Source organism: Malaclemys terrapin, chromosome 24, assembly GCF_027887155.1.
Source record: "Malaclemys terrapin pileata isolate rMalTer1 chromosome 24, rMalTer1.hap1, whole genome shotgun sequence".
In the NCBI taxonomy this organism is placed as follows: Eukaryota; Metazoa; Chordata; order Testudines; family Emydidae; genus Malaclemys; species Malaclemys terrapin.
Window position 1 is genome coordinate 1,219,026 of NC_071528.1, and position 25,379 is coordinate 1,244,404.

Genomic DNA, 25,379 nt, shown 5'->3' on the forward strand with positions numbered 1-25,379 from the left:
GTTTATCTCTACTGGTTTTAGCAAGAGTGGGGAAACTTAAAAATAAAAACCAACCACAACAAACCCCTAGTATAGATGGAGCCTCTGTGCAGCTGCTAGGGTAGCAGATCTGTAACAGTGCCAGAAATGAGTCTCTCCAACCCTACATAATCTCCAAATCCTCACTAGTTGACATAATTTGCTGGGAAAAAATGAGCAGGGTGTAACAGACTGTGTTGGAGTTCACATCTTTCCCTCATCCCATTACTGCAGGCTGTCGGAGGCACATAGGATCCAAAGCCACTCTCCCATTTATATAAGGGCTTGTCTGTTCTAGGAGGGTTTTTCCAACATAGTTTACCAGCAAAACCAGTTCAGTGTAGATGCAGTTGTATTGGTATAATCGTGCTTATACTTGGACAAGCAGTTATACCAATACATCTGTATCCACACTAGGGCATATTCCAGTATAGCAATGCTGGCAAAAATCACGACCCCAGCTGATGTAGTTATGTTTCTACTTTTGTGTAGACCAGGCCTAAGACTCCTGGCATGCTGAATGGGGACGGAGCAGAAGCCTTTGTTCAGCAACAACTCCACTCAGTCATACTGTACTGGAGGAACAGAGACCATAGGAGCTTCTGAAAACCTTCAGCAGGCTTTAAGATTCCACAAGTTTTGAACAGTGGTCTCTAGCTCTGCATGCATCTTCTGCTTTGTGGGTTGCTCCTTTTTCTGACTCATGGAACTGTCTAAGGATCGAATTTTTTCGTGGTATACTGTGTGCTGTCCCCATGTTAAGAACATAACGGGTGTACTGGGTCAGACCAAAGGTCCATCTAGCCCAGTATCCTGTCTTCTGACAGTGGCCAATGCCAGGTGCCCCAGAGGGAATGAACAGAACAGGTAATCAAGTGATCCATCCCCATTTGCACATTCCCAGCTTCTGGCAAACAGAGGCTAGGGACACCATCCCTGTCCCATGTTGTTGAGCAATGCGTGAGTTAGATGGAAGAACACACTGGGTGTGGCACAGAAGAATTTACCCCTGATATAGCCTAGGAAAGATTTAAAATTCCAATTTCCTAAGTCTAATTTGTTCATTTTCAATTGACGAGCACATTGAAGTCTTTAAACCATGATCTTGATTATCACTTCAAAAGTTTTTTTTCTCTTAATTAATTGGCCTCTCAGTTGGTAAGACAACTCCCACCTGTTTATGCTCTCTGTGTGTGTGTGTGTGTGTATATATATATCTCCTCAATATTTATTCCACTCTGTATGCATCCGAAGAAGTGGGCTGTAGTCCACGAAAGCTTATGCTCTAATAAATTTGTTAGTCTCTAAGGTGCCACAAGTACTCCTGTTCTTTTTATTATAGCCATACTGAATTCTGAGGAGAACTTCCTAAATTTCGCTACTTCCATACTGAGCTAAGCTCCTATGTGCTACATACAACCTCCATGGTTCAGCTGTGTAAACTAAACTTCTGGTGACTAGACCTTCAAATACTAGGCAGTGAGTCAAAGGAAATGAGTAAGAATGCATATGCAGCAAGTAAACTAAAGTTACATCACTGAAAAATGACTCTTGTGTGTTAAGTAATTTGTCAAGTTTTGCTTGGCAAAAACAAGCCTCACTTCAGAAATGTAACAGGATGAGAATCGTAGTTGTACCCCATTTTTTCTTCAGATTAGGTATGTAAGATCATTCTTACTGCTGCTGCCACTTTCTGATCTAAATTGGCTTTTCTGGAGATAGTGCAGCATGCTTTATTTTTCCTTATCTGTGTCTCCTGCTTTGTCATCAAGTTTCTCTTCCTTTTCACCAGTGTCTTGGTCCTCTTCTCCCCCCCCCCCCCCCCGATCTTTCCGCTGTTGTTAATCTCCTTCAGACTTCTGAAGAGTGTTCCCATAATCATTCATAGATCACCTGCAGTGATCCTGGTTGGACCTAAAATCTTGTACCTGCTATATGTGGCTTATGGTCTCATTGTGTCCTAAAAGTAGAAAAAGCTTGGCAACTTAAAAATAAAAGCATAAAGAGAGAAGGCTATTAGGCAGAAAAAGGGACTGGATGGGTTGCTGGAGGCAGCGTGGAAGTGGCTTACATTTTCTAGGATTTCAGGGGGGAAACTCCTACTACATAGTAGGAAAAGCAGGAGTGGAAGCATGTCTTTGTAGGTATTACTGGAAATAAACTGTTGGCCAGACTAATTGTTGGATTCTAAATTTAAAGATGTGAAACTGGGTTAAAATACCAAATCTTAATTTCCCCAATCCAAAATCACTTGTGGCTTATATCTAAGGGATGATACTACCTCAAGTAACCCTATAAAGCGGTAATATTCTAAGTAAATGGGAATAGATAGTATCTGATCCTAGGGCTTAATCCACTTCAGTTTGGTTCTTAGACTTGGGTGCCGTAAACATGTGAACGTTCATTTCTCTATTTTTGTTCTTTAAATAAATCCTTAATTAAAGGAATGGATCACTTCTAAACAGTAGGTCCATGCTTTCTGTTCAGAGTAGCATGGTGTATCTTTCTTGTTTTAAGACAAGAATCAAGAAAGCCATTAGTCACTTTCATAAATAGAGATTTCATTGAAATAAAACTTATTTTTTTTACTTTGAAATTCAGTCTTTAGGATAATCACTGTATCTATTTCTTTCCGTATCTTAGGTGAGTGGAGTCAAGACCCTCTATGAATCTGAGCTGGCTGATGCCCGAAGAGTTCTGGATGAGACGGCAAGAGAGAGGGCCAAACTGCAGATTGAAATAGGAAAGCTAAGAGCAGAACTTGATGAGGTCAATAAGAGGTAAGGAAACTGAACTTCAGTGTGATTTTACTCCCATTCAGAATAATGGGTAACATTAGCACATTTTAGATTGGGATTGATGGATGGCTTTCTAAAGTGTGCTATAGCTTTACAAGAAGTTACAGGCTTGATGCAGGAATCACTTGGTGAAATTCTCTGTCCTAGTTTGCATATCAATTCCAGCTCAGCAGTCTCTCGTTGGAGTCTGTTTTTGAAGTTTTTCTGTTGTAATATAGCCACCCGCAGGTCTGTCATTGAATGACCAGACAGGTTAAAGTGTTCTCCCACTGGTTTTTAAATATTATGATTCCTGATGTCAGATTTGTGTCCATTAATTCTTTTGCGTAGAGACTGTCCAGTTTGGCCAATGTACATGGCAGAGGGGCATTGCTGGCACATGATGGCATATATCACATTGGTAGATGTGCAGGTGAACGAGCCCCTGATGGTATGGCTGATGTGATTAGGTCCTATGATGATGTCACTTGAATAGATATGTGGACAGAGTTGGCATCGGGCTTTGTTACAAGGATAGGTTTGAATAAGGACTGGGAATGGCTGTAATTTGTTACAAGGATAGGTTCCTGGGTCAGTGGTTTTGTTCAGTGATGTGTGGTTGCTGGTGAGTATTTGCTTTAGGTTGGGGGGTTGTCTGTAAGCGAGGACAGGTCTGTCTCCCAAGATCTGTGAGAGTAAAGGATCATCTTTCAGGATAGATTGTAGATCTCTGATGATGCGCTGGAGAGGTTTTAGTTGGGGGCTGAAGGTGACAGCTAGTGGTGTTCTGTTATTTTCTTTGTTGGGCCTGTCTTGTAGGAGTTGACTTCTGGGTACTCGTCTGGCTCTGTCAATCTGTTTTTTTCACTTCAGCAGGTGGGTATTGTAGTTTTAAGAATGCTTGATAGAGATCTTGTAGGTGCTTGCCTCTATCTGAGGGGTTGGAGCAAATGCGGTTCTATCTTAGAGCTTGGCTGTAGATAATGGATCATGTGGTGTGTCCTGGATGGAAGCTGGAGGCATGTAGGTAAGTGTAGCGGTCAGTAGGTTTCCGGTATAGGGTGGTATTTATGTGACCATCACTTATTAGCACAGTAGTGTCCAGGAAATGGACCGCTTGTGTGGATTGATCTAGGCTGAGGTTGATGGTGGGATGGAAATTATTGAAATCATGGTGAAATTCCTCAAGGGCTTCTTTTCCATGGGTCCAGATGATGATGTCATCAATGTAGCGCAAGTAGAGTAGGGGCGTTAGGGGACGAGAGCTAAGGAAGCGTTGTTCTAAGTCAGCCATAAAAATGTTAGCATATTGTGGGGCCATGTGGGAATCCATAGCAGTGCCGCTGACTTGAAGGTATATATTGTCCCCAAATGTGAAATAGTTGTGGGTGAGGACAAAGTCACAAAGTTCAGCCACCAGGTTAGCTGTGACATTATCGGGGATACTGTTCCTGATAGCTTGTAGTCCATCTTTGTGTGGAATATTGGTGTAGAGGGCTTCTACGTCCATAGTGGCCAGGGTGGTGTTTTCTGGAAGATCACCGATGGATTGTAGTTTCCTCAGGAAGTCAGTGGTGTCTCGAAGATAGCTGGGAGTGCTGGTAGCGTAGGGTCTGAGGAGAGAGTCCACATAACCAGACAAGCCTGATGTTAGGGTGCCAATGCCTGAGATGATGGGGCGTCCAGGATTTCCAGGTTTATGGATCTTGGGTAGCAAATAGAATACCCCTGGTCAGGGTTCTAGGCATGTGTCTGTACAGATTTGTTCCTGTGCTTTGTCAGGGAGTTTTTTAGCAGATGGTGTAGTTTCTTTAGGTAATCCTCAGTGGGACCAGAGGATAATGGCCTGTAGAATGTGGTGTTAGAGAGCTGTCTAGCAGCCTCTTGGTCATATTCCAATTTATTCATGATGACGACAGCACCTCCTTTGTCAGCCTTTTTGATTATGATGTCAGGGTTGTTTCTGAGGCTGTAGATGGTGTTGTGTTCAGCATGGCTGAGGTTATGGGGCAAGTGATGTTGCTTTTCCACAATTTCAGCCTTTGCACGTTGACGGAAGCAATCTATGTAGAAATCCAGAATGGCTGGGAATGGCTGAGCCATTACAAACATTGAATCTATCTCCCCTTGTAAGTATTCTCACACTTCTTATCAAACTCTGTACTGGGCTATGGAGATATCCTATCTCCTAGAACTGGAAGGGACCTTGAAAGGTCATAGAGTCCAGCCCCCTGCCTTCACTAGCAGGACCAAGTACTGATTTTTGCCCCAGATCACTAAGTGGCCCCCTTAAGGATTGAACTCACAACCCTGGGTTTAGCAGGCCAATTTTTGGTCCCGTCGATCCCTGAAGCATTTGCGGCTGCCAGGGATCTTTTGACCCTGCCGGTACCAGGCTCCCCGGATAGTCAGGGCTTGGCACCGCCAGTGACCCCAAACAGCAGGGAATTGATGCCAGTACCTAGACAGTCAGTGTGTCAGCTGTCCAAGAGGAAATCCTCGTTGACAGCCTCAAGGTGCCCCAGGCAGCCTTCTCCAGCACCCACTGGCCCGGCACCGCCGTGATCTCCGCAATGCATCTCTTCATCCTCATCGGACTCCCCCACCAAAGTGACCGATCTTGGTGTTCCCAGTCCATCACGGCACTGAGTTCATCAGGACCTCTGGGTGCCTGGCCACCATACCCATGGGGCCCAACCACCATACAGTTGCCTTTTTGGAACCCGTGGGGGTTTCGTCCACCACAACGGACCCCTTCAAGGTGATCTTATTCGGTCGTCTTGGAGGCTACAGTATCCCTAATACTGTGTAGACACACCCTGGAACCAGACTCTGGTACCGACCCTGGAACCAGACCCCAGGAGGAAGCCCCTGAGGCTCCCGTGGACACCGATTCAGGCTCCCCATCTGGGTTTAGCTTCCTCTTCATACTCTCTGGATGAAGCCACAGTGGCATCTGGGGTCTCCCCACCTCCAGATGACCACAAGGCATACCAAGACCTACTGAAATGGGTAGCCTCAAACCTAGGGGTCCAAGCGGAGGTGGTTAAGGAGGTGACATGGCCTCATGGATATTCTATGGTCAGTGGTCCTGTCCAGAGTTGCTTTGCTTCTACACAATGCCATTGTGGACCCTGTTAAGGCGCTACTGCAAACCCCTGCCTCCCTTCCATCAACAGCAAAACACTTGGCACGTAAATACTTTGTTCTGGCCAAGGGGTATAAGTTCCTCTTTTCCTCTGGGTTCATTGGTGGTTGCAGTGGCCAATGTGCAAGACTGCCAGTGAGGGCCAAGCTCTCTGCCCAAGGCAAAGGACCCTAAGAAGCTGGACCTCCTTGGGCGCAAGGCTTACTCTTCAGGGGGCCTGCAACTTCATATAGCAAACCAGCAGACGCTGCTGGGGTGTTACGACTTCAATGCCCTGGCCTTCTACATACAAAGGACCAAACCATTCCACAGATCCACTCAGTTGTTATAGCGATGCAGAAAGAATGAAAGGTCTCACCATTTCTCCACAGAGAATCTCATTGTGGATCACTTCATGTATCAAGGCATCTCACCCTGGCTAACCTAATGGCTCTACAATGTCTCAAGCTTCTTCCACAGCTTTTTTAAGCACAGGTTCCAATGCAGGACATCTGCAGGGTGACAACCTGATTGTCGGTTCATATGTTCACCACGCTATATGCCATTACACAACAGGGCAGAGACTATTTTGGCTGGGCTGTATTGCAGTCAGTTTGCCCTTGATCTCTGAACCCACCTCTGAGACAGCTACTTGTAAGTCACCTACATTGGAAGGGATATGTGCAAGCACTCGAAGAAAAACTGTTACTAACCTTTCTGTAACTGTTCACGATGTGTTGCACGTCTGTTCCAAAATGCATCTTCTGTTGCCTCTTTGGAGGCGGTCGATCAGAAGAAACTGAAGGAGGGTAAGTTCGGCGAGGCCCGTTTATACTGGTGCTATGAGCACACGACACCAGAGGGCGTTAGAGCTGACCCAATGGATACTGCTGAGAGAGAAATGTCTGTCAACTGTGCTCAGGGCACTCACACATGTACGTTGGAATGGACATGTGCAACACATTTTGAAGAACAATGGTTACAAAAAGGTTGTTTTTTGTCTTTTTGTCTGTGTCCAGATATGTTTTATTTCTGAAGTTTAATAGGAGTGTGTGTGCGCGGGGGAGGCGGCTGGATTTGGTTTAGTATACCCAGGGCTTGAAAAACCTTTCTCCGAGATGAAAACAAGACCTTGCCTACTGAGGTATTGGGTATCTACATAAGCTATACTGCTTCTGTGGAATCGCAGGTTTGTTCCTGCTTCAAGAAGCAGTAGAGTGGCGGTTACAGAACTTACCAGGTTCAGTGCTTGTATTCAATACCATGTGGGCAGCAGTAAAACTGAGAATATCAAGTTAATTAAGATGCTGTTTGGTAAAGTAAGGAGCAGCAAAGGAAGATACTGGAGTGACGTAGGACGACAACGACCCCAAAACAAACTGCTGGAGGAGTAGACTAGCAGATCCTGCTTCATATTCCCTTCTTTCAAACAGACCTGACTGCTGCAGGTGTGTGTGGGGGAGGCAGGAATTCATTCTTTTTAAGCAGCTAGAGGGGGTTGAACTTTACATTTTTCAGCTACCTACTAGACTATGGGAAAGAACCCCTAAAATGTGTCCAGAAACAGCAGCTTGATAAATCCCAGTTCTCTTCGCTTCTAAACAGCTGGTTGCATAGGAGCAGGACTTGTACTATGCAATTGGGGGTGGTTTCTCCTGTGCCTTCCTGGTGGGTTTTAGTCCTCTACTTCAGCCTCAAAATAGATATGAAAGATTTTCAAGTGGGGAGGAGAACATCCACCAAAAGGGTCCAGGAGAAACCCCCTGGTACTTGCCCACCAGCAGCTGTCAGGAAAAGGAGGGAGGCTGGGATATAAATATCTAGATGATAGGTGCCTGGCAGACTTCAAGTCCTGCATATGCTTGTCTTGTTCCTTATTGAACAGTTAATGAATGCGTGTGGCTAAATGTTTCATATTACACAATAGTGTGAGTCAGTATGACAAGTGAAATCGGTTTTTGTAAATTTTGGTGTGAAACATAGCTATAACTGAGGAAATTATTATGAATCCTGTAGCTCACATTTATATTCCAGAAGCTGAATAGTATAGAATGAAGAATCAAAGCCTCTTCACTAGTGTTCAGACCCCAGAGCATGTACATAGCCAACTTTTGTGTAAATGTTCCGGGGATAACATTTCTGTAGTTTAAATCCAGTTACTACAGGAAAGGTTATTCCTGATACATTTACAGAATTGTTTAAATCCAGTGTCAGAATTTCTGATTTAGTTGTGTATCAAATAGAACTGGCTTTTAAAAATGGTATTTAATTGAGCAAAACTTAATCATTCTGTGAAGGCTACTATTTCCTGATGAAGAGGCAGGTCTGACTTGAAACGGGGAGATGTTTCTGTTCCATTCAAATAAAGAGATTTCTTTGAATGCTGTTATGCAAGTTATAACATCTAAAAGAGTTTTTAAAAAAAACCTGTGTGGTCTGAATATAGTTTTGCTAACTCCTTAAGCAAATGAGGCATTGGATTTGTACATGTGAATGGATCTCTCACATACACAATTTAATCTGAGAATTTGTACTTGTCATCCTTTCTCCACACTTGTAGAATAAATGTGTAACCAAATGTGGTGGCTTCTATTCAAACTGAACTGGTTTTTGAATGTTATGATTCCTGTACGTTGGCCAGACTGGACAGTCTCTACGCAAAAGAATAAATGGACACAAATCTGACATCAGGAATCATAACCTTCAAAAACCAGTGGGAGAACACTTCAACCTCTCTAATCACTCAGTGGCAGACTTGAAGGTGTCAGTTTTACAACAAAAAACTTCAAAAACAGACTCCAAAGAGAGACTCTGAACTCGAATTAATATGCAAATTAGACACAATTAACTTGGGTCTAAACAGAGACTGGGAATGGTTGGATCATTACACTAATTGAATTTTTTTCCCCCCATGTTAAGTTCTCACACCTTCTATGGGTCATCTCGATTATCACTTCAAAGTTTTTTCTTCTGCTGCTACTGATAGCTCATCCCAATTGATTGGCCTCTTACAATTGGTATGCGTACTTCCACCTTTTCATGTTCTCTGTATGTATAAATATCTTCTGTCTGTGTGTTTCACTGTATGCATCTGAAGTGAGCTGTAGCCCACGAAAGCTTATGCTGAAATACCTTTGTTAGTCTCTAAGGTGCCACAAGTACTCCTGCTCTGTTCTTTTTGTAAAGATTGTGTGGCTTCTCAGATGTTTGCTATAGTTGCTTACTGCTTATTTGGAATTAAACTCTTCCACTTTATTACGAGATCTGTTTCTATGCTAGGAGATACTACACTTCTTTAGAGTTACAAAGAATGCCACTTATAGGCACTGCTTTTTACACACACAAGTTCTGGCATCAAGCAATACGAAATCCAGAGGGATTTTATATTTTTATTCACTTTCTGTGAATTATCTGCTAGAAATAGGAATGCCTATATGAATTTCTCTCATGAGTAAGAGTACTTTCTCCATATTTTACAATAGATCCCTGTTTTTGGAATTAATGTTGCTCTTCATCTCTCTGGCTTATCCATTTCCAGCTCTTGCTATTTTCTGGTTTCTGAAGTGGTAAAGGACAGACACAGATTGTGAAACTAATCCAGAAATGTTGATATGGCACCTTAAGTGTTCTCCACCTTAACAGTTCTGGGTCTCCTGTTGACCTGAGGAGATTGAATTGCAGGAAAACACTAAGATCCCTTTTTATTTAAGCTGTTTTTCCAAAGGGTTAATAAAGAAGGGGCAAAAGTGAGGGCTGGATCATCACGGGGAACTGATTCAGGGAAGTTCTGTGGCCTGTATTACACAGGAGGCTAGACTAGATGATCAGTGGTCCCTTCTGGCCTTATCTATAAAAGGGTGTCCTTATTTCAGGAGTAAATGTCAGTTAAAACTTTTGCTTTCTGAGAACGACTACAGATAAGGTTTTCTCGTAACACTGGCCTGCACTTTCAAAGCCAACTACTGATTTTGAATATGGGGTTCCCAGCTTGAGATACCTGAAAGGGGATCTAATGTTCACATGTGCTGCATATATGATCATTGAAAATCAAAAACCTTCACAGTTTCAAATTGCACACACAATATTACTAGTTACTCTTGAAAACTTAAGCCTGCTTCCTTATAAACTGATGCAAATTAACTCCTTGTTTGCAGTATAACTTTACTTAATAGAATTCGGTTAATATGTTATAATTCTTGTTAATTTGAATTTAGAATTTATAACTGGGTTGTATCTGTTTTGTGTTTTAATACTTGGCACGAAGTTTTTCAGAGCCTCTCAAATCACTTTCTAAGCAATAAAGCATCGAGAGTTATGTACATCATTTTACAGGTGAGCAAACTGAGTCACAGAAGTGTAAAGCTTTTTGAACAAGGTGACGAGTGAGTCAGTACCAAAGAATATTTGAATAAAAATGAATCTTTATTACGGGAAAGTTGTTTGTACAGAAACAGTTCTGACTTAAGTCTAACATAAAGCTCAAGTTTATGGTCAGTTATGGCTATAATACATTTTTCTGTCCACACAGGCAAGGCTAGTATGATATAAACCCTTTTTTAGGGAATGTGTATGCATATACATTTTAAATCCAAACAGGGAAAAAACCCAACATGATTTAATATTGCCTTCCCCATCCTGTTTATGCAGTTATTTTGAAGACCGGTCCTTACTCTGGAAGCACTGTCCAGCATGTGAAACAAGTTTGGTGTTCAAGATATTACATGCCTATGTTAAAATTACCTCTGAATGTAGGTGATACTGTTAGGTAAAAAGCAAGTCCTTACTCACCTCTCCAGCACCCGAGTTCGTGCGGAGTTGGTATGGGGCTCACAATCTGTCAGAGACCAGACACCAATTCGTTGATCAACGGGCTCACACTATCCTTAGCTTGAAAAGCTTCAGAGTAAGTGTGGCAAGTTTATTAGGGGTGAGCATCAATATTTATACACAGAAGTAAACAAAGTGATTAACAGATCATAATGGTCATGCATAATCAATCAAGATTCTACAGGATAAAACAGGTTAAAATGTAAATTCAGAAAGAGAAAAGGGGAGATGGCTACTTAAGGGGAGGGGGGTGTCATGAGTAGTTCGCAGGTCAGAGCTTTGATTAAAAGTTCAGACAGAGATATCAAGTCTGGGTTAAGTTTAAGCTCATCAAAAGTTCAGACTCAACAATACCTATTATATATATTTAGTTTAGGGAGCTACTGTGGAGAAAGCACTTACAGCAAATCGGCTTTAGTAATCTCTCACTTCCAATTGGTATGTACTTTTAGTAAATATGGGCAAGCACACTCATATAATCATAGAACATAAGGGTTGGAAGGGACCTCAAGAGGTCATCTAGTCCAACCCCCTGCTCAAAGCAGGACCAATCCCCAGATTTTTATCCCAGTTCCCTAAGTGGCCCCCTCAAGGATTGAGCTCACAACCCTGGGTTTAGCAGGCCAATGCTCAAACTACTGAGCTATCCCTCTGACCCCATACCAAATGGTTCTCAATGGGTGATTTAAAACTGCATATTGTGAGTAAATGCCAAATATTTAGCATATTTTTCTGTTTTAACTTCTGCAAAATGATATGAAACATTTGAAATACTTTACAGTTCACTTTGCACTGACTGGAACACTTTGGTGTTGATGCCAAAAGGGATAGGTTTTCCAAATAAATCCGTCTGTTTGATCTGAAACTCTGCTGCTAGTTCAACATTACTGATGTTAAATAATTGCTAAAATTTGATTCCTCTGCATATGTTACCATTGTAGGAAGGCTAATTTACATATGTGGCAGTTGTATAAATAGTCACACTTTTATAATTTCCCTAAAAGAAGGAGACTTATATCAGGATGAAACTTGACAGTCTTGGTCTGAGTCCCTTAATTAGTTCATCTGTGTGTGTGTGTGTGTGTGTGTGTGTGTTTTTTGTTTTGTTTTGTTTTTTTAAATAAAAAGTGTGTGGGGGGGAGAATACATCCAGGAGCACTGCCAGCTTTTTTGCCGCCCTAGGTGGCGGAAGGTCCCACCCCTGAAATACTGCTGCCAACCGGGGCGGCCGAAGATCCGGACCCCCAAATGTTAGCGCCCTAGGCAACCGCCTAGGTCGCCTAATGGGTTGTCCCGGCCCTGAATACATCACTGCTGAAAAGGCTTTAAATCTGGTTTTATAACTTTTGGCCATGCTCCAAATTTGATGTCCTCCCTCTTGAGTCAAGTAACTTGTTATATGCTGGAGACTTTAAAAAGTAGCTGTACTGAGTGGCAGTCCATTATCCTATTTCAGCTGCAGGTTTCTACTTAAGGCAACTGAATTATGAAAAAAACATTGTCAACAATTGATGCAATGAATGGTTTGTTTGTGATGAGAAGTTTGAGGGACCCTGTTGAGTCTGGTATTTAATATTGTTGCTAAACAGGCTTAATCTGAGGATGTTTTAGTCCCCTACTTCCCTGATAATGGTGTGCAAATCAGGCATGTGTGTGCATGCATGCAAAAGTGGAACTGGCAGAAATAGAAGGGCAGAAGTAAGTATTCCCATCTTTAATTTGAAAGAGGCCTGATCAATAGTGCTTTAGGGTGGGCATTTAAAAAGTGTTTGAGACTTGAGAGCACAAGCGCCATTGAAAGTCAAGTTTCAGAGTAACAGCCGTGTTAGTCTGTATCCGCAAAAAGAAGAACAGGAGTACTTGTGGCACCTTAGAGACTAACAAATTTATTAGAGCATAAGCTTTCGTGGACTACAGCCCACTTCTTCGGATGCATATAGAATGGAACATATAATGAGGAGATATATATACACACATACAGAGAGCATAAACAGGTGGGAGTTGTCTTACTAACTCTGAGAGGCCAATTAATTAAGAGAAAAAAAAAAAAAAAAACTTTTGAAGTGATAATCAAGCTAGCCGAGTACAGACAGTGTGATAAGAAGTGTGAGAGTACTTACAAGGGGAGATAGTCAACGTTTGTAATGGCTCAGTACTTGTAAGTACTCTCACACTTCTTATCACACTGTCTGTACTCGGCTAGCTTGATTATCACTTCAAAAGTTTTTTTTTTTTTTTTTCTCAATTAATTGGCCTCTCAGAGTTAGTAAGACAACTCCCACCTGTTTATGCTCTCTGTATGTGTGTATATATATCTCCTCATTATATGTTCCATTCTATATGCATCCGAAGAAGTGGGCTGTAGTCCACAAAAGCTTATGCTCTAATAAATTTGTTAGTCTCTAAGGTGCCACAAGTACTCCTGTTCTTCATTGAAAGTCAGTTCATCTTGTGCCCCTAAGTCAGTTAAATGTTTTAGCAGATCTCGCCCTATGGCTTTGTTTTCACTAGGTAAAAAAGAGGGGAGTTAACTCGAGTTAGCTAACATGAGGTAAAATCTTAGTGAAGATGTTAGGTAAAAAAGCAAGTCCTTACTCACCTCTCCAGCACCCGCGTTCGTGCGGAGTTGGTATGGGGCTCACAATCTGTCAGAGACCAGACACCAATTCGTTGATCAACGGGCTCACGCTATCCTTAGCTTGAAAGGCTTCAGAGTAAGTGTGGCAAGTTTATTAGGGGTGAGCATCAATATTTATACATAGAAGTAAACAAAGTGATTAACAGATCATAATGGTCATGCATAATCAAACAAGATTCTACAGGATAAAACAGGTTAAAATGTAAATTCAAAAAGAGATAAGGGGAGATGGCTACTTAAGGGGAGGGGGGGTGTCATGAGTAGTTCGCAGGTCAGAGCTTTGATTAAAAGTTCAGACCGAGACATCAAGTCTGGGTTAAGTTTAAGCTCATCAAAAGTTCAGACTCAACATTCCTCCATTTGTAGCTTTGGGATAACTATTTACCAAAAGCTACACCCCATTTTAAGGAGCCAAGGGCCGCTTGGCAATTTCAGCCTGGGCCAACTCGAAGAGAGTAAGGCCCTTGGCTGAAGTAGGAAAAGAATAAACTGACCTACATGAGTTTATGAGGGAGGGGACACACTGAATACAGCAACACAGTATTATAAGGATTACTATGGCCCCAACAATACCCACCAAGAGTTTTTTAACCCACCCAAATCCAGGCAGCCAATTCCATAAGGCTCCCCACCAATCATAAGGTGGCTGGCCAGAGGAGTAGTTCTTAGCTATTTCCCTTAGATGTTTGGTACGTTGAAAAGTGTCAGAGTAGGTGTCATTTACAAAAACACAGCATTCTTCATTTATGAGGGCGCAAGTTCCTCCCTGGGCTGCTAACATTATGTCTAAAGCCATTCGGTTTTGCAAAGCTAACTGGCGCAGCTGGGACATTTCCCCGGCCTGATTCTCAAATAGGGTCGCAGTTTCATTGGTTAAAGATTCTAGTAGTCCCTGTAGACGGATGACACCACCCCTCAAGCTAATGAGACCAGCCCACCGCTGCCACGACAAACCATCATGGATATTAATATCTCTGAAGGTTTCATGGATGTTACGAACGTGGGGAAAATGAGGGGGAGTGAGGGAGATGCGAGAAGGCGGTGTTAGCCACGCTAAATAACATGACCCTGCCCAATCAGGGGAGAGAAAGTAATAAGCTTTGGGCCCGCACACCCAGTATGTTCCATACAATGCGTTTCGGGTATTCCATTTCTCAAAGTAGGAGGTAACCCACCGCCCGTTGACCACTGTTCCTCTGGTAACGCAGAGGGGTCGTTGTGCGAACTGCAGAGGCACAATTTAGTAGTGGTGTTTTCAAAGGGCAGTGTAGTACTGCTTGAGCAGTTGTAGAAGGCAATCGTATGTCCCTTAGCAATTAGTTGGACACCCTCGTGATCTGAGCAGGGCTTCTTAAAAGCTGACTCTGAAGGCCTGCCCACCCATTAAAAAGTTGGATCGGGGTGAGGGATCCACATATGGGATAAGTGGGATGTGCAAGGCTTGAAGCCAAGATTTTTACTAAAGGCGGTGCCATTAAAATACATGTTGCATTTACTTGTTCCCACAAAAGTTGACCCCTTTTCTTTAACAAAACACAGTGATCCTGTCTGATTGGTTACCCTGAGATATCGGTTAATTGGCACTCCTGTTTTGTCCCATGTAAGATTGTGTTGGACTGGATCTTTTACTCTAGCCGGTGGCATCCAAGTCATATTAGCAGTGGTCAGGGGAATGGGTGTGAAGGGGAGGCCCTGTTCTGCATTTACTGGAAATTGAGTACATACCCAGCAATTACTTCTATTTCCTAAAATACGAGTTTTAACCTCGTGGGAATATCTAATAAAAGCATTATTTTCATAAGCAGAAAATAAACTAAAAAGGCATAATAAAAAACATACAGTTGTCAGAATAAAAGGTCCTCTCATTTTTTCCGAGTCAATTTAAGTCTGATGTCTGAAAGAGGTAAGCTGGTCCACTGGTCGGAGGCAGTGTCCTCAGTGGTGGCAAGAGCTGCTGGTCCGTCACTGTGGTCCACTACGGCTGGCTTGACGTGGGAGTGGTGGATCCAGGATTTGCGTCCTTCCAGGAACACTGCAGTCTGGGTTGTTAAAAGAACCTGGTGGGGTCCAGTAAACCTCGGCTGGAGGGTGTCGCCACGAACGAACTTTTTGGCCCAGACGAAGTCCCCTGGTTGGAACGGGTGGATCTGTTCTTCCAGCGGCACGGTCTGGGAAAACTGCGAGGCTTTCCAAAGGGTACGGAGGCGAGCCTGTAGGGAGAGAAACTGGCACGCGGTCATATGATCCCCTCCCAATAGTGAAACATCAGCACGTGATAGCGCCCCGCCTTTGAAAGGGGGGTGTCCATAGAGCAGTTCAAAGGGGGATAATCCCAATACATGGGTTGGGCGAGTACGAAGGTGAAACAGGACCAAGGGAAGTACCTGAGGCCACTTTAACCCTGTTTCCTGACAGTATTTAGCCAATGTAAACTTAAGCTCCCTATTCATACACTCAACTTTCCCGCTAGACTGGGGGTGGTAGGGTGTATGAAAGGAGTGTGAAATGTCCAGTCCTTGTTCTAAACGGCCAAGGACATGACCAGTAAAGTGAGGTCCGCGATCTGAGTCAAGCACGAGAGGGATGCCAAAACGGGGTACAATGTCTCTAAGGAGAATCTTCGCCACTGTGGCAGCAGTACAATTAGCAGTAGGAAAAGCTTCGACCCAGGAAGTCAGAGGGCAAACCAAAACAAGGAGGTGCTTTTTCCCAAAAGCCTTTGGCATATCTGCAAAGTCAATTTGAAGATGTTGAAATGGAGCAGCAGGCGGAGGTCTTCCACCCTTAATTTTGTTAAGAGGCGGAGCAGGTCCATTACGCTGACATGTGCTGCATGCTTTCACTATTGACAGGCAGTAGGGTTGAATGCCTGGAGCATACCAAAAGCGAGCGATGGTGTCCACAAGGGCGTGCGTGCCGTAGTGACCCCCCTTATCATGGTGCCAGCGAACTGCCACAGGGTATGTGGAGCGAGGGAGGCAGGCTCGGCCATCCGGCATAAGCCAGGTCCCTTTGACCAGAGTGGCTCCGAGGCTCTCCCACGACTGTAGTTCAGCAGCGGGTACTGGTACGGGGTACGGTGGAGTAAAGGAGGAGGCTGCAATAGCCAACATGGGCATGGCTAAGGGTAAGACGGCAGCCGTCTTGGCGGAGGCGTCAGCCAGGGCATTCCCACGGGTGACGGGGCTATCATCTTTAGTATGGGCCCGGCAGTGAACTACAGCCAGGACCGAGGGTTCTTAGAGGGCGTCCAAAAGCTTGTGGATGAGGGGGAGGTGCTGAATGGGTTTACCGGCAGCTGTCCTTGAGTAACTGAAAGGCTTGGATTGTGTCCGGGGATCACTGCAAAGGGTCAGGAGCAAGGTTAGCAGTGAGTCGGTGGAGCGGTTTGCTTAACTCCCCGCAGGACGGCAACCAGGGGCGACAGACGCCAATTAATCCTAAGAAACCTCGAAGTTGTTTCTTGGTGTTTGGCAGAGGGCAGTTTTGGATAATCTTTATGCGGACTGGGTCCATTTGTCTCCCCTCTGGGGTTAACAGGAAGCCCAGATATCGGACCTTCTGTGAGACCCACTGAATCTTGTTAGGGTCTACCTTGTGGCCTCTGGTGTGTAGGTATAATAAAATTGCCTTACCATCGATGCGGAGGGCAGCTTCTTCGCGGTTACCTAATAGGATGTCATCTACGTATAGGACTAACGTGGATCCCTGCGGACTGGTGAAGCCTTCCAAGTCGTGGCGGAGGCATTGGCTGAAAATCGTGGGGCTGTCTCTGTAGCCTTGAGGAAGTCGTTGCCAGACATAACTTTGTCCCTCCCAGGTGAAACCAAAGAGATACTGAGAGTCTGGGTGCACAGGAATGCTGAAAAAGGCTGATTTTAAGTCAATAACAGTGAACCACTCAGCATCCCAGGGGATTTGGCTGATGATAGTAGCTGGATCAGGAACTATTGCATGAAGAGGGATCACATACTGATTAACAACCCGTAGATCCTGTACAAAGCGCCAACGAATAGGGTCTCCGTCCTTTTTAGGAGGCTTTTTGACAGGCAGTATAGGGGTATTACAGGGGGTGCGCTGAGGGCGGACTAGCTTTTGTGCAATGAATCCCTCGATAATGGGGCGGATGCCCTCCCGGGCGTCCAGCGACAGGGGGTATTGAGGGACTGACGGGGGGGTTAAGGATGGCTTCACTTGAATCCTTACTGGCTCTGCTGAAAGGAGCAGGCCAACATCAGTGTCAGAAATTCCCCAGAGGGTTAAAGGCAAGTCAGTGAGGTCAGGGGAGAGAGGGGGGGGGGGGGATTCCCCAATTACCCTGAGTTGGGGCCGAATCTCCTAACACTGTCCTCAATAATCCTACCCCTTCAGGAGTGCAGGTTAAAGTAGCCTCAAGCTTACAGAGTAAATCCCGGCCCATCAAAGGGATCGGACAAGCTGGGGAAAAAAGAAAACGGTGAGAAAAACATTTATCAGCATAAATAACATTTAGAGGCAAAGTGAGTCCCAGAGACTGTGGGTTGCCCTCCACCCCAGTTGCAGTTTTAACCTCAGAGGATAGCCAGGGAGAGGGGGCATGATTTAAAAGAGAGAAAGTAGCTCCAGTATCAATGAGGAAGGAGACAGGCAGTCCCTGGACTGAAAGGGTTAGACGAGGCTCTTTGCTGGGAGGGGAGAAAGTGAGGAAGGAGCCGGCTAAAGACATTAAGGAAATAAGACCATCACATTGTTTGCCTTCGCCCCCGGGGTACCGTCATTGAGGAGGCTGAGTTTGCTGTTGCCCGTAGTTGATCCAGGCCTGGGGAACGGGCTGAGCTGGTGGTGCAGGGGTGTATTCGTCCCTGGTGTAAGTATCTGCGGATGCGACCGGACTGTCTGGGCGTCCCCAGGGGAGGGGTATGCAACCTGCTGCATCTGCTTGATCTTTTGCCTAGTAATTACTCCTCCTGAGGTGTGCCCTTCCATTTCCCCCTTATCCCTCTGCAGAGATTCCAATCTGGAGTCCTGCAGATTCCCCTCTGCGCCCTGGAGAGAGTCCCCCTGCGGAGGAATAGGGGCAGGTGCAGTGGGTACCAACTGACGAGTCAAAACACGCCGTGGTTTACACCCTTCATCGAAATAACATGGAGGGGGTTCACTCTCGGGAGAATACCTGACTGCCATAATTTTTAAAGATTTCCACAGCTCTGCTGCTGTGACCCAACAAAAGCAGTAACATAACTGTCCCGGATGGTCTTTTTCGATCTGGCTCCTTACTCCTCTTAAGGCAGCCTGTTCGAAAGAGCCATACGAAGGCCACCTCATCTCCAGGTTGGCCAATACCGCGGTATACCCAGTCCAATTCCTTACACACAGTGTGTACAACTTCCTCCTAGACATTCCTGTCTGTACTGGGAGTTTCCCTTCGTTCCATAACTTATTTACAATCCCCAACGGACTCTCAAGAGGCACGCTAGTCCCTTGACCCATGGTGTCTGACAGGAGCCCTCCAACTGGCGTTTACCCTGCTGTCCAGTACACGACCCCTCAATATTGAATTGGCTGGGAGAAATCTCCCGTGGCGCCTGCCAATTCGTATATGAGTGGTCTGACCACTGGACAGAGGCACCGCACCAGAAGGAAATCCCGGACGAGCCCCCAAATTGTTAGGTAAAAAAGCAAGTCCTTACTCACCTCTCTAGCACCCGAGTTCGTGCGGAGTTGGTATGGGGCTCACAATCTGTCAGAGACCAGACACCAATTCGTTGATCAACGGGCTCACACTATCCTTAGCTTGAAAGGCTTCAGAGTAAGTGTGGCAAGTTTATTAGGGGTGAGCATCAATATTTATACACAGAAGTAAACAAAGTGATTAACAGATCATAATGGTCATGCATAATCAAACAAGATTCTACAGGATAAAACAGGTTAAAATGTAAATTCAAAAAGAGAAAAGGGGAGATGGCTACTTAAGGGGAGGGGGGGTGTCATGAGTAGTTCGCAGGTCAGAGCTTTGATTAAAAGTTCAGACCGAGACATCAAGTCTGGGTTAAGTTTAAGCTCATCAAAAGTTCAGACTCAACAAAGACAAGTCAGTTTAGTTTTCACATGAATTAGCCGGTCAACCCAGGGTAACCGTAGGCTTCCCTCTGGTCTTTAACTTGGTCTGCTAACACACGTGAAAGCTACAGACTGCTTGTCTTAGCTAACTTGAGTTAAAATCCCAGTTAACTTGAGTTAAGAACACACTTTTTTCAAAGTGAAACACCTTTAGCCTCTACCCCATCAGATTAATAGATTCCAAAGCCCCAAGGGACCATTGTGATCATCTAGTCTGACCTCCTGTATAACTTCCCCAAAATGAAATAAAGTATTCAGGAAATGCATGGGGTACCAGAGACTTAGAGGAAGTAGTATAATTTTTCTACCAAAGTGAACATTTTAAGCAAAGGAAGCTAGTAAGTTTCATCCTTTAAATTTAAATTGCTGACTCAGTGGCCTTATAGCAATTTATCTCCACTAATTTGCCAGATAAATCTTAATCAAAGATTAGCTGGTGGCACTTTGATTTTATTTCATCTTCCAGCAGCTGTACATGAACCCTTCATTGAAGGATGTAATCAACCAGAAAACTGTACCTCCCACCCCAGTCCAGTCAGGTTTGAAAACAATTATCCTCTTATATGAATAGTGGCTAATATCCTAAATCCAACACCTTTTTTTTTTTTAAAGCTACTCATTGCACCACCAAAGTTGTATAGATAGTGTTTCTTCAGAGATCGTTTAATCATGAAAAAATGGACTCCAAGGCAATTTTCATCCAGAGTCCCAGGATGTAGAGCTGCCTATTAAAAATTAATGAAGAAATTAGGCAAACTATACAGAAAAAACAAAGGATAGGAAAACTAACCCAGTTTGAAACTTAATACTGACCACCTACTTTCAGAAGCAGAAGAGGACTTTATAACTCATTCTCAGCCCATTTTACTATGCTGTCATACCTGTGAGGTTGCTACCATGTGCCTTCATAATGAGAGTATGGCATCTACTTAATTCTATTGTTTGCTTCTAAACAAGTACTACAGAAATCTTGACAAAGTCAAAAAAATGAGAGTATCGAGGAAGAGGGAATCAGTCCCCGGTGAATGAAAGTTATGCTGCTACTTACAGAAATGCTGGGAAACTAAGCCTGTGTGTGTGTGTGTGTGTGTGTGTTAGCAGCCCATCTGTCTTCAGAAATCTATCTGCTAACTTCAGATTCTTTTTCTTATGAACAGAAGCACCTTTATAGTAGTCAAGAAAAATAAGCTTTGTAGAGTGCATGTGGGTCCTTACAAAAACTATCACTATAGAAAATAACTGGTGAATTTGATGTATATATTTTCAGATGCTCTTAGTGGTAGTTGTAACACTACATATAGGAAATTAACCTTATCGTAGTAAATCTTTCTTTAAAATTGAAACAGGAGGAGGATTTTTCCTATTAAATTATTTAAAAAAAAAAACCTACCTTTAATAGACACATAACAGTAAATACATACTATCCTCCCCTCTGTCCTTAGCATTTTTCCAGCCTCTGATGTTGGCACACAGGAAGTGATTAGGGTTCCTTGCTGCAAATGGAGGGTGTGGTCAGACAGCCTGGCTGTAATTTAGGCAGGGAGGAAGGCCTGGTGACTTGACTTCCTTATAGCCTGTCATGGTATTGTTTTTCTATTAAGATAACTACAGCACCCAGCCCAGATTGGAGTCTTGTTCGGTTGGGCACTGTGCGCAAACAGGATAAGAGACAGCTCCTGCCCCAAAGAGTTTACAGTCTGAATAGATGAGGGAGGGGATGGGATGAGAGACAAAGTAGAGGGAACAATGTGTTAGCCTATGACTATCTTGTTCATTCCGTTTCTTCTGTTGTTTTATCCCCTCCCCATGAAAACCTATCCACAAAATTTTAAACAACCAAAGGAGAGGTGTTGGAGGCAGGTGTGTGGGTGAAGGATAGAAGTCAGAGACTGGAAGGAAGGGGTTGGAACAGTTAGCACTGGGTGTGTGTCTAAAGTTTTTACTTTGGGGACACACGCACAAACCCCCACCCACCCACCATTGGGGCCCAGAGGGCCATCGGTGTCTGGTGGTCCCTCATGCAGATGCTTCTTTGCTTCAGCTGGCTAAGTCTCTGGGTAGATCAAGTGAGGATTTTTTTCTTTTCTTTTTTCTTTGAGCTCAGATAACTGTGTCGGAAGGGGTAAGGTTGAATGGAGCCTGATGCCCCTGGAGCGGGGTTTTCCTTTGTGCTGTTCTGCTGCTGGGGAGAGAGACAAACTCATTTTTAGACCTGGATAAAATTAACTTCTGGTGCAAGTTAGTTGGGAAGGAGATGCATGCAATCTGGTTGCATCCCTTCTGAATAAGTTGGGCAAAAATTTATAGAAAAATCATCACAGAGAAAACAGAGCCAGAAGGAGACTCTGGGCCAGATTTTCAAAGGTATTTTGGTGTCTAAAAGGGCAAATAGGTGCCTGGTGGAATTTTCAAAAGCATTGAAATAGTGTAGGCCTACTTCAGTGCTTTTGAAAATTCAATTAGGCATCTGTCTGCACCTTTAGGCAACAGAATACCTTTGAAAATTTGGCCCTATGCTTCTTGGTGTAAGGGGTAATTTAAGACCCATCCAAGGAGATCAAGCTTAGGGCTTGTGTGCTACGGTAGTACAAGGTAGAATCTTAGAGAGATGCCTGTTCTTCTGAGCCAGGGCTCCAGAAAATAAAAAGGATGGTCATCAGAATCCTGCAGGTTTGTCATCTGCTCCTGTCTGACTCTCTGCCTCCTGCTTTTCTGTTCCATGCTCTGAGCAGAACTGTTTGACAGCCTCTCAGGCCATGGAGCATACCAGCCTTACAGGGAGTAAGCTTCAGGTGGACCTGCTCTCTCTTTCATGCTGTTTCCAGCTCCTGCTTTCATGCACAACTCACTTTAAATGTGAAGCTTCCCCCACAGACCTGTATATGCATGGAAGTGTCTGTGTAAGTGAGGGCCAGCTTGATTAGTGAGCTAGTCTGCATGTGAACGTATAGGTTATTTTAAAACCTTACCTACACCTGAAAATTGTGATACAGGCCAGTGCACTACTCTGTTCCACTAGCACAAGTGTTTTGTCTCATTCACACTTCACAAATTAAAGATGACATCTAGTAGGAGTTGATTATTGAATATAGAGATCCTTCCAATATCCATACTGGTAGGGATCGGCTTTGTGTTTGTCCATCCTTTCCTCCCCCACCCCCAAACAAACTTACCCCCGAAGGTAGGAAAAAAACTTAATTTCCTTTCACTTTTTTGCAAATGCTAATAAATATACATCAGTTGGTTTTCTCTCATCAGCCACTGTATATCTAAATCCTAAATGTAGGCACTACTCATTGAGCAAATGCTAGATTCTATACAACAGTTGTAGTAAGAAACAGACCTTTCTGATCTCAGAAGGGAACGAGACTTGGGGAAAAGAACTCCTCTGTTATGGGTCACTATTGAAGGAAGGAGTTTCTGTAATGCAGTTTTACAGTGAGAGTAACTGGTATCTCATATGAAGCACTTTGTACTGAGAGAAGGGGCAGGGGTTGACAATCCAGTTGCTGATAGTTACTAGGAACTATTTCCTGATTAGCAGGGGTCTTGCCTGTTAGCTTCTGGAGAATATAATCTTTAACTTAATAAAATTAAGCTTTTATCTGTTATGGCTGTGAAGTAAACCTTCCAAAATGAAGTGCTTGTAAACAGGTTCAGTGCTGTTATATCAGTTTATATTGATAAAAGGCAATCTTAAATTGATAGTATTCACACAGTGTGTTTATCCCAATTTAACTAAATGGATTTAGGAACTGATTCAGTTGATAGCTCTGTATAGACTGGGCCTGAGGTAAAATATCACATAGTGGGGAGAGGTTAGTGGGATACCATAGTGATTAGCGGTGAGGAGGAGGAGGAGGAGAAAACACTGCATGTCAGACAGTTGTAGATAATAAATTAGTAGAAATTAAAACTTAGTGAGGACAAAGATAAAATAAATGAATGTAGTGAGATTAGATATGGGTACAGGAATTTCCATGAGGTTCAACTTGGAAGAATGCAACTATAGATAGATAGATATATGGGGAAATGGCCTCCAAACTAGAAGGGGGGGGGGTAAGGGCCTTGGAAACAGGAATGAAGAAAGTGACAGGGAACAGGCAGTTTAATAAGAGTTTGCAATGCAGTCTGGCAGTCAGAAAGCCTTTATGATTTTGGGGTGAGTACAACAAGGGAACACATCACAAGAGAAGGGAATATCTAATTCATTTTTTGAGCACCTTATCAGAAAGGTGAGAGGTTTAAGAGAGGAGCAACAAGTACCAGGGCTGGAGGGATTATCACGTGAAGAAAGAATGAAAAGAATTAAATCCAGGTGTACTGTAAGACTTGACTGAGCTACAGCTAAAGTGTGAGGGAGCATTATCTTTAAATATTTACAGTGTAAATTTAAGATGTAAAATTGTATATGGTAAAATAATGGATAACCAGTAAGGATAAAATGAAAGCGAGTAATGGGAAAAATTGATAGTGATGAGATCTAGAAGACTAGAATAGGTTTGAGGGAATGGGTGGAAACACCATTGCTTGAAACATTTAAAACTATCCTAGAAAAAGAACTGACAGAGGCATTGCAATGAACAATCCTGCATTAGCATGGCTTGGAGTTAGTTTAGCATGGTCTCTCCCATCTTTAATAGCTATTATGTTCTTAAAATTATATTAGTGTCTGAAAAATGACTGGAGGATAACTAATGTGATGCCAGTTTTTAAAAAGGGCTCCTAAGATGATTCCGGCAATTACATGCCAGTAAGCCTGACTTCAGTACCGGACAAACTGTTTGAAACTATAGTAAAGAACAGAATTGTCAGACACATAGATGAATTAGGGCTGTCAATTAATTGCAGTTAACTCAAGTGATTAATTTTTTAATTGTGATTTAATTTTTTAATCTTGATTAATTGCACTGTTAAACAATAAAATTGAAATTTATTAAATATTTGTGGATGTTTTTCTATGTTTTCAAATAAATTGATTTCAGTTCCAACACAGTACCAAGTGTATAGTGCTCACTTTATATTTATTTTTGATTACAAATATTTGCACTGTAAAAATGGTAAACAAAAGAAATAGTATTTTACAGTTCACCTCATACAAGTACTATAGTGTAATCTCTTTATCATGAAAGTGTAATTTACAAATGTGGATTTTTTTTGTTCCCTAACTGTACTCAAAAACAAAACAATGCAAAACTTTAGTGCCTATAAGTCTACTCAGTCCTATTTCTTGTTCAGACAGTCACTCAAACAAGTTTTACATTTTCAGGAGATAATGCTGTCTGCTTCTTATTTACAATGTCACCTGAAAGTGAGCACAGGCATTCGCACGGCACTTTTGTAGCCGGCGTTGCAAAGTATTTACAGTAACTCCTCAATTAACATTGTAGTTTTGTTCTTGAAAAATGTGACTTTAAGCAAAATGATGTTAAGTGAATTTCCCTATAAGAATTAATGTAAATTAATGTAAATGGGGGGGCTAGGTTCCAGGGAAACTTTTTCGTCAGACAAAAGACATTATGTGCAGTTTGACTCACAGTTGTGAAGTAGTGGGCCAACAACACCTCCACTCATCGGCCTGCAGAGTTCTCCTCGTATAAGCTCTGCGGGTTTGGGCTCAACACGGGAGCCAGGCAGAGCAGGCAAGCTGCAGCACATAGAAAGGAACACTCTGCTGCATCCTTCCCAAGCACCCAGTGGGGATGTCTTTGGCCATTTGAGCAGCAAATCACACAAATGCCTGCTCCAGTTAGTCACTGAACGGCCCCCTATCCCCCAGGGTGCTGGGGATACCTGTTGTCTCTTAAGGGAACTAATCTGCCAGGTTGCATGGAATGCTCGGGATGCACAACACAGAGGCAGTGAACCTCTATATCCCTGCAGAGCTGGAGAT

General features: G+C 43.3%; 1 protein-coding gene across 1 annotated transcript in view; it reads left to right on the plus strand.

The window, feature by feature from the left end:
* LMNB2 (lamin B2) overlaps nucleotides 1-25,379 on the plus strand; it is an 83,754-nt gene that overhangs the window by 28,386 nt on the left and 29,989 nt on the right. The window contains exon 2 of the mRNA XM_054013958.1: nucleotides 2,662-2,798. Within this exon, the coding sequence (XP_053869933.1) occupies nucleotides 2,662-2,798 (137 nt within the window). The remainder of the gene's footprint in view (nucleotides 1-2,661; nucleotides 2,799-25,379) is intronic.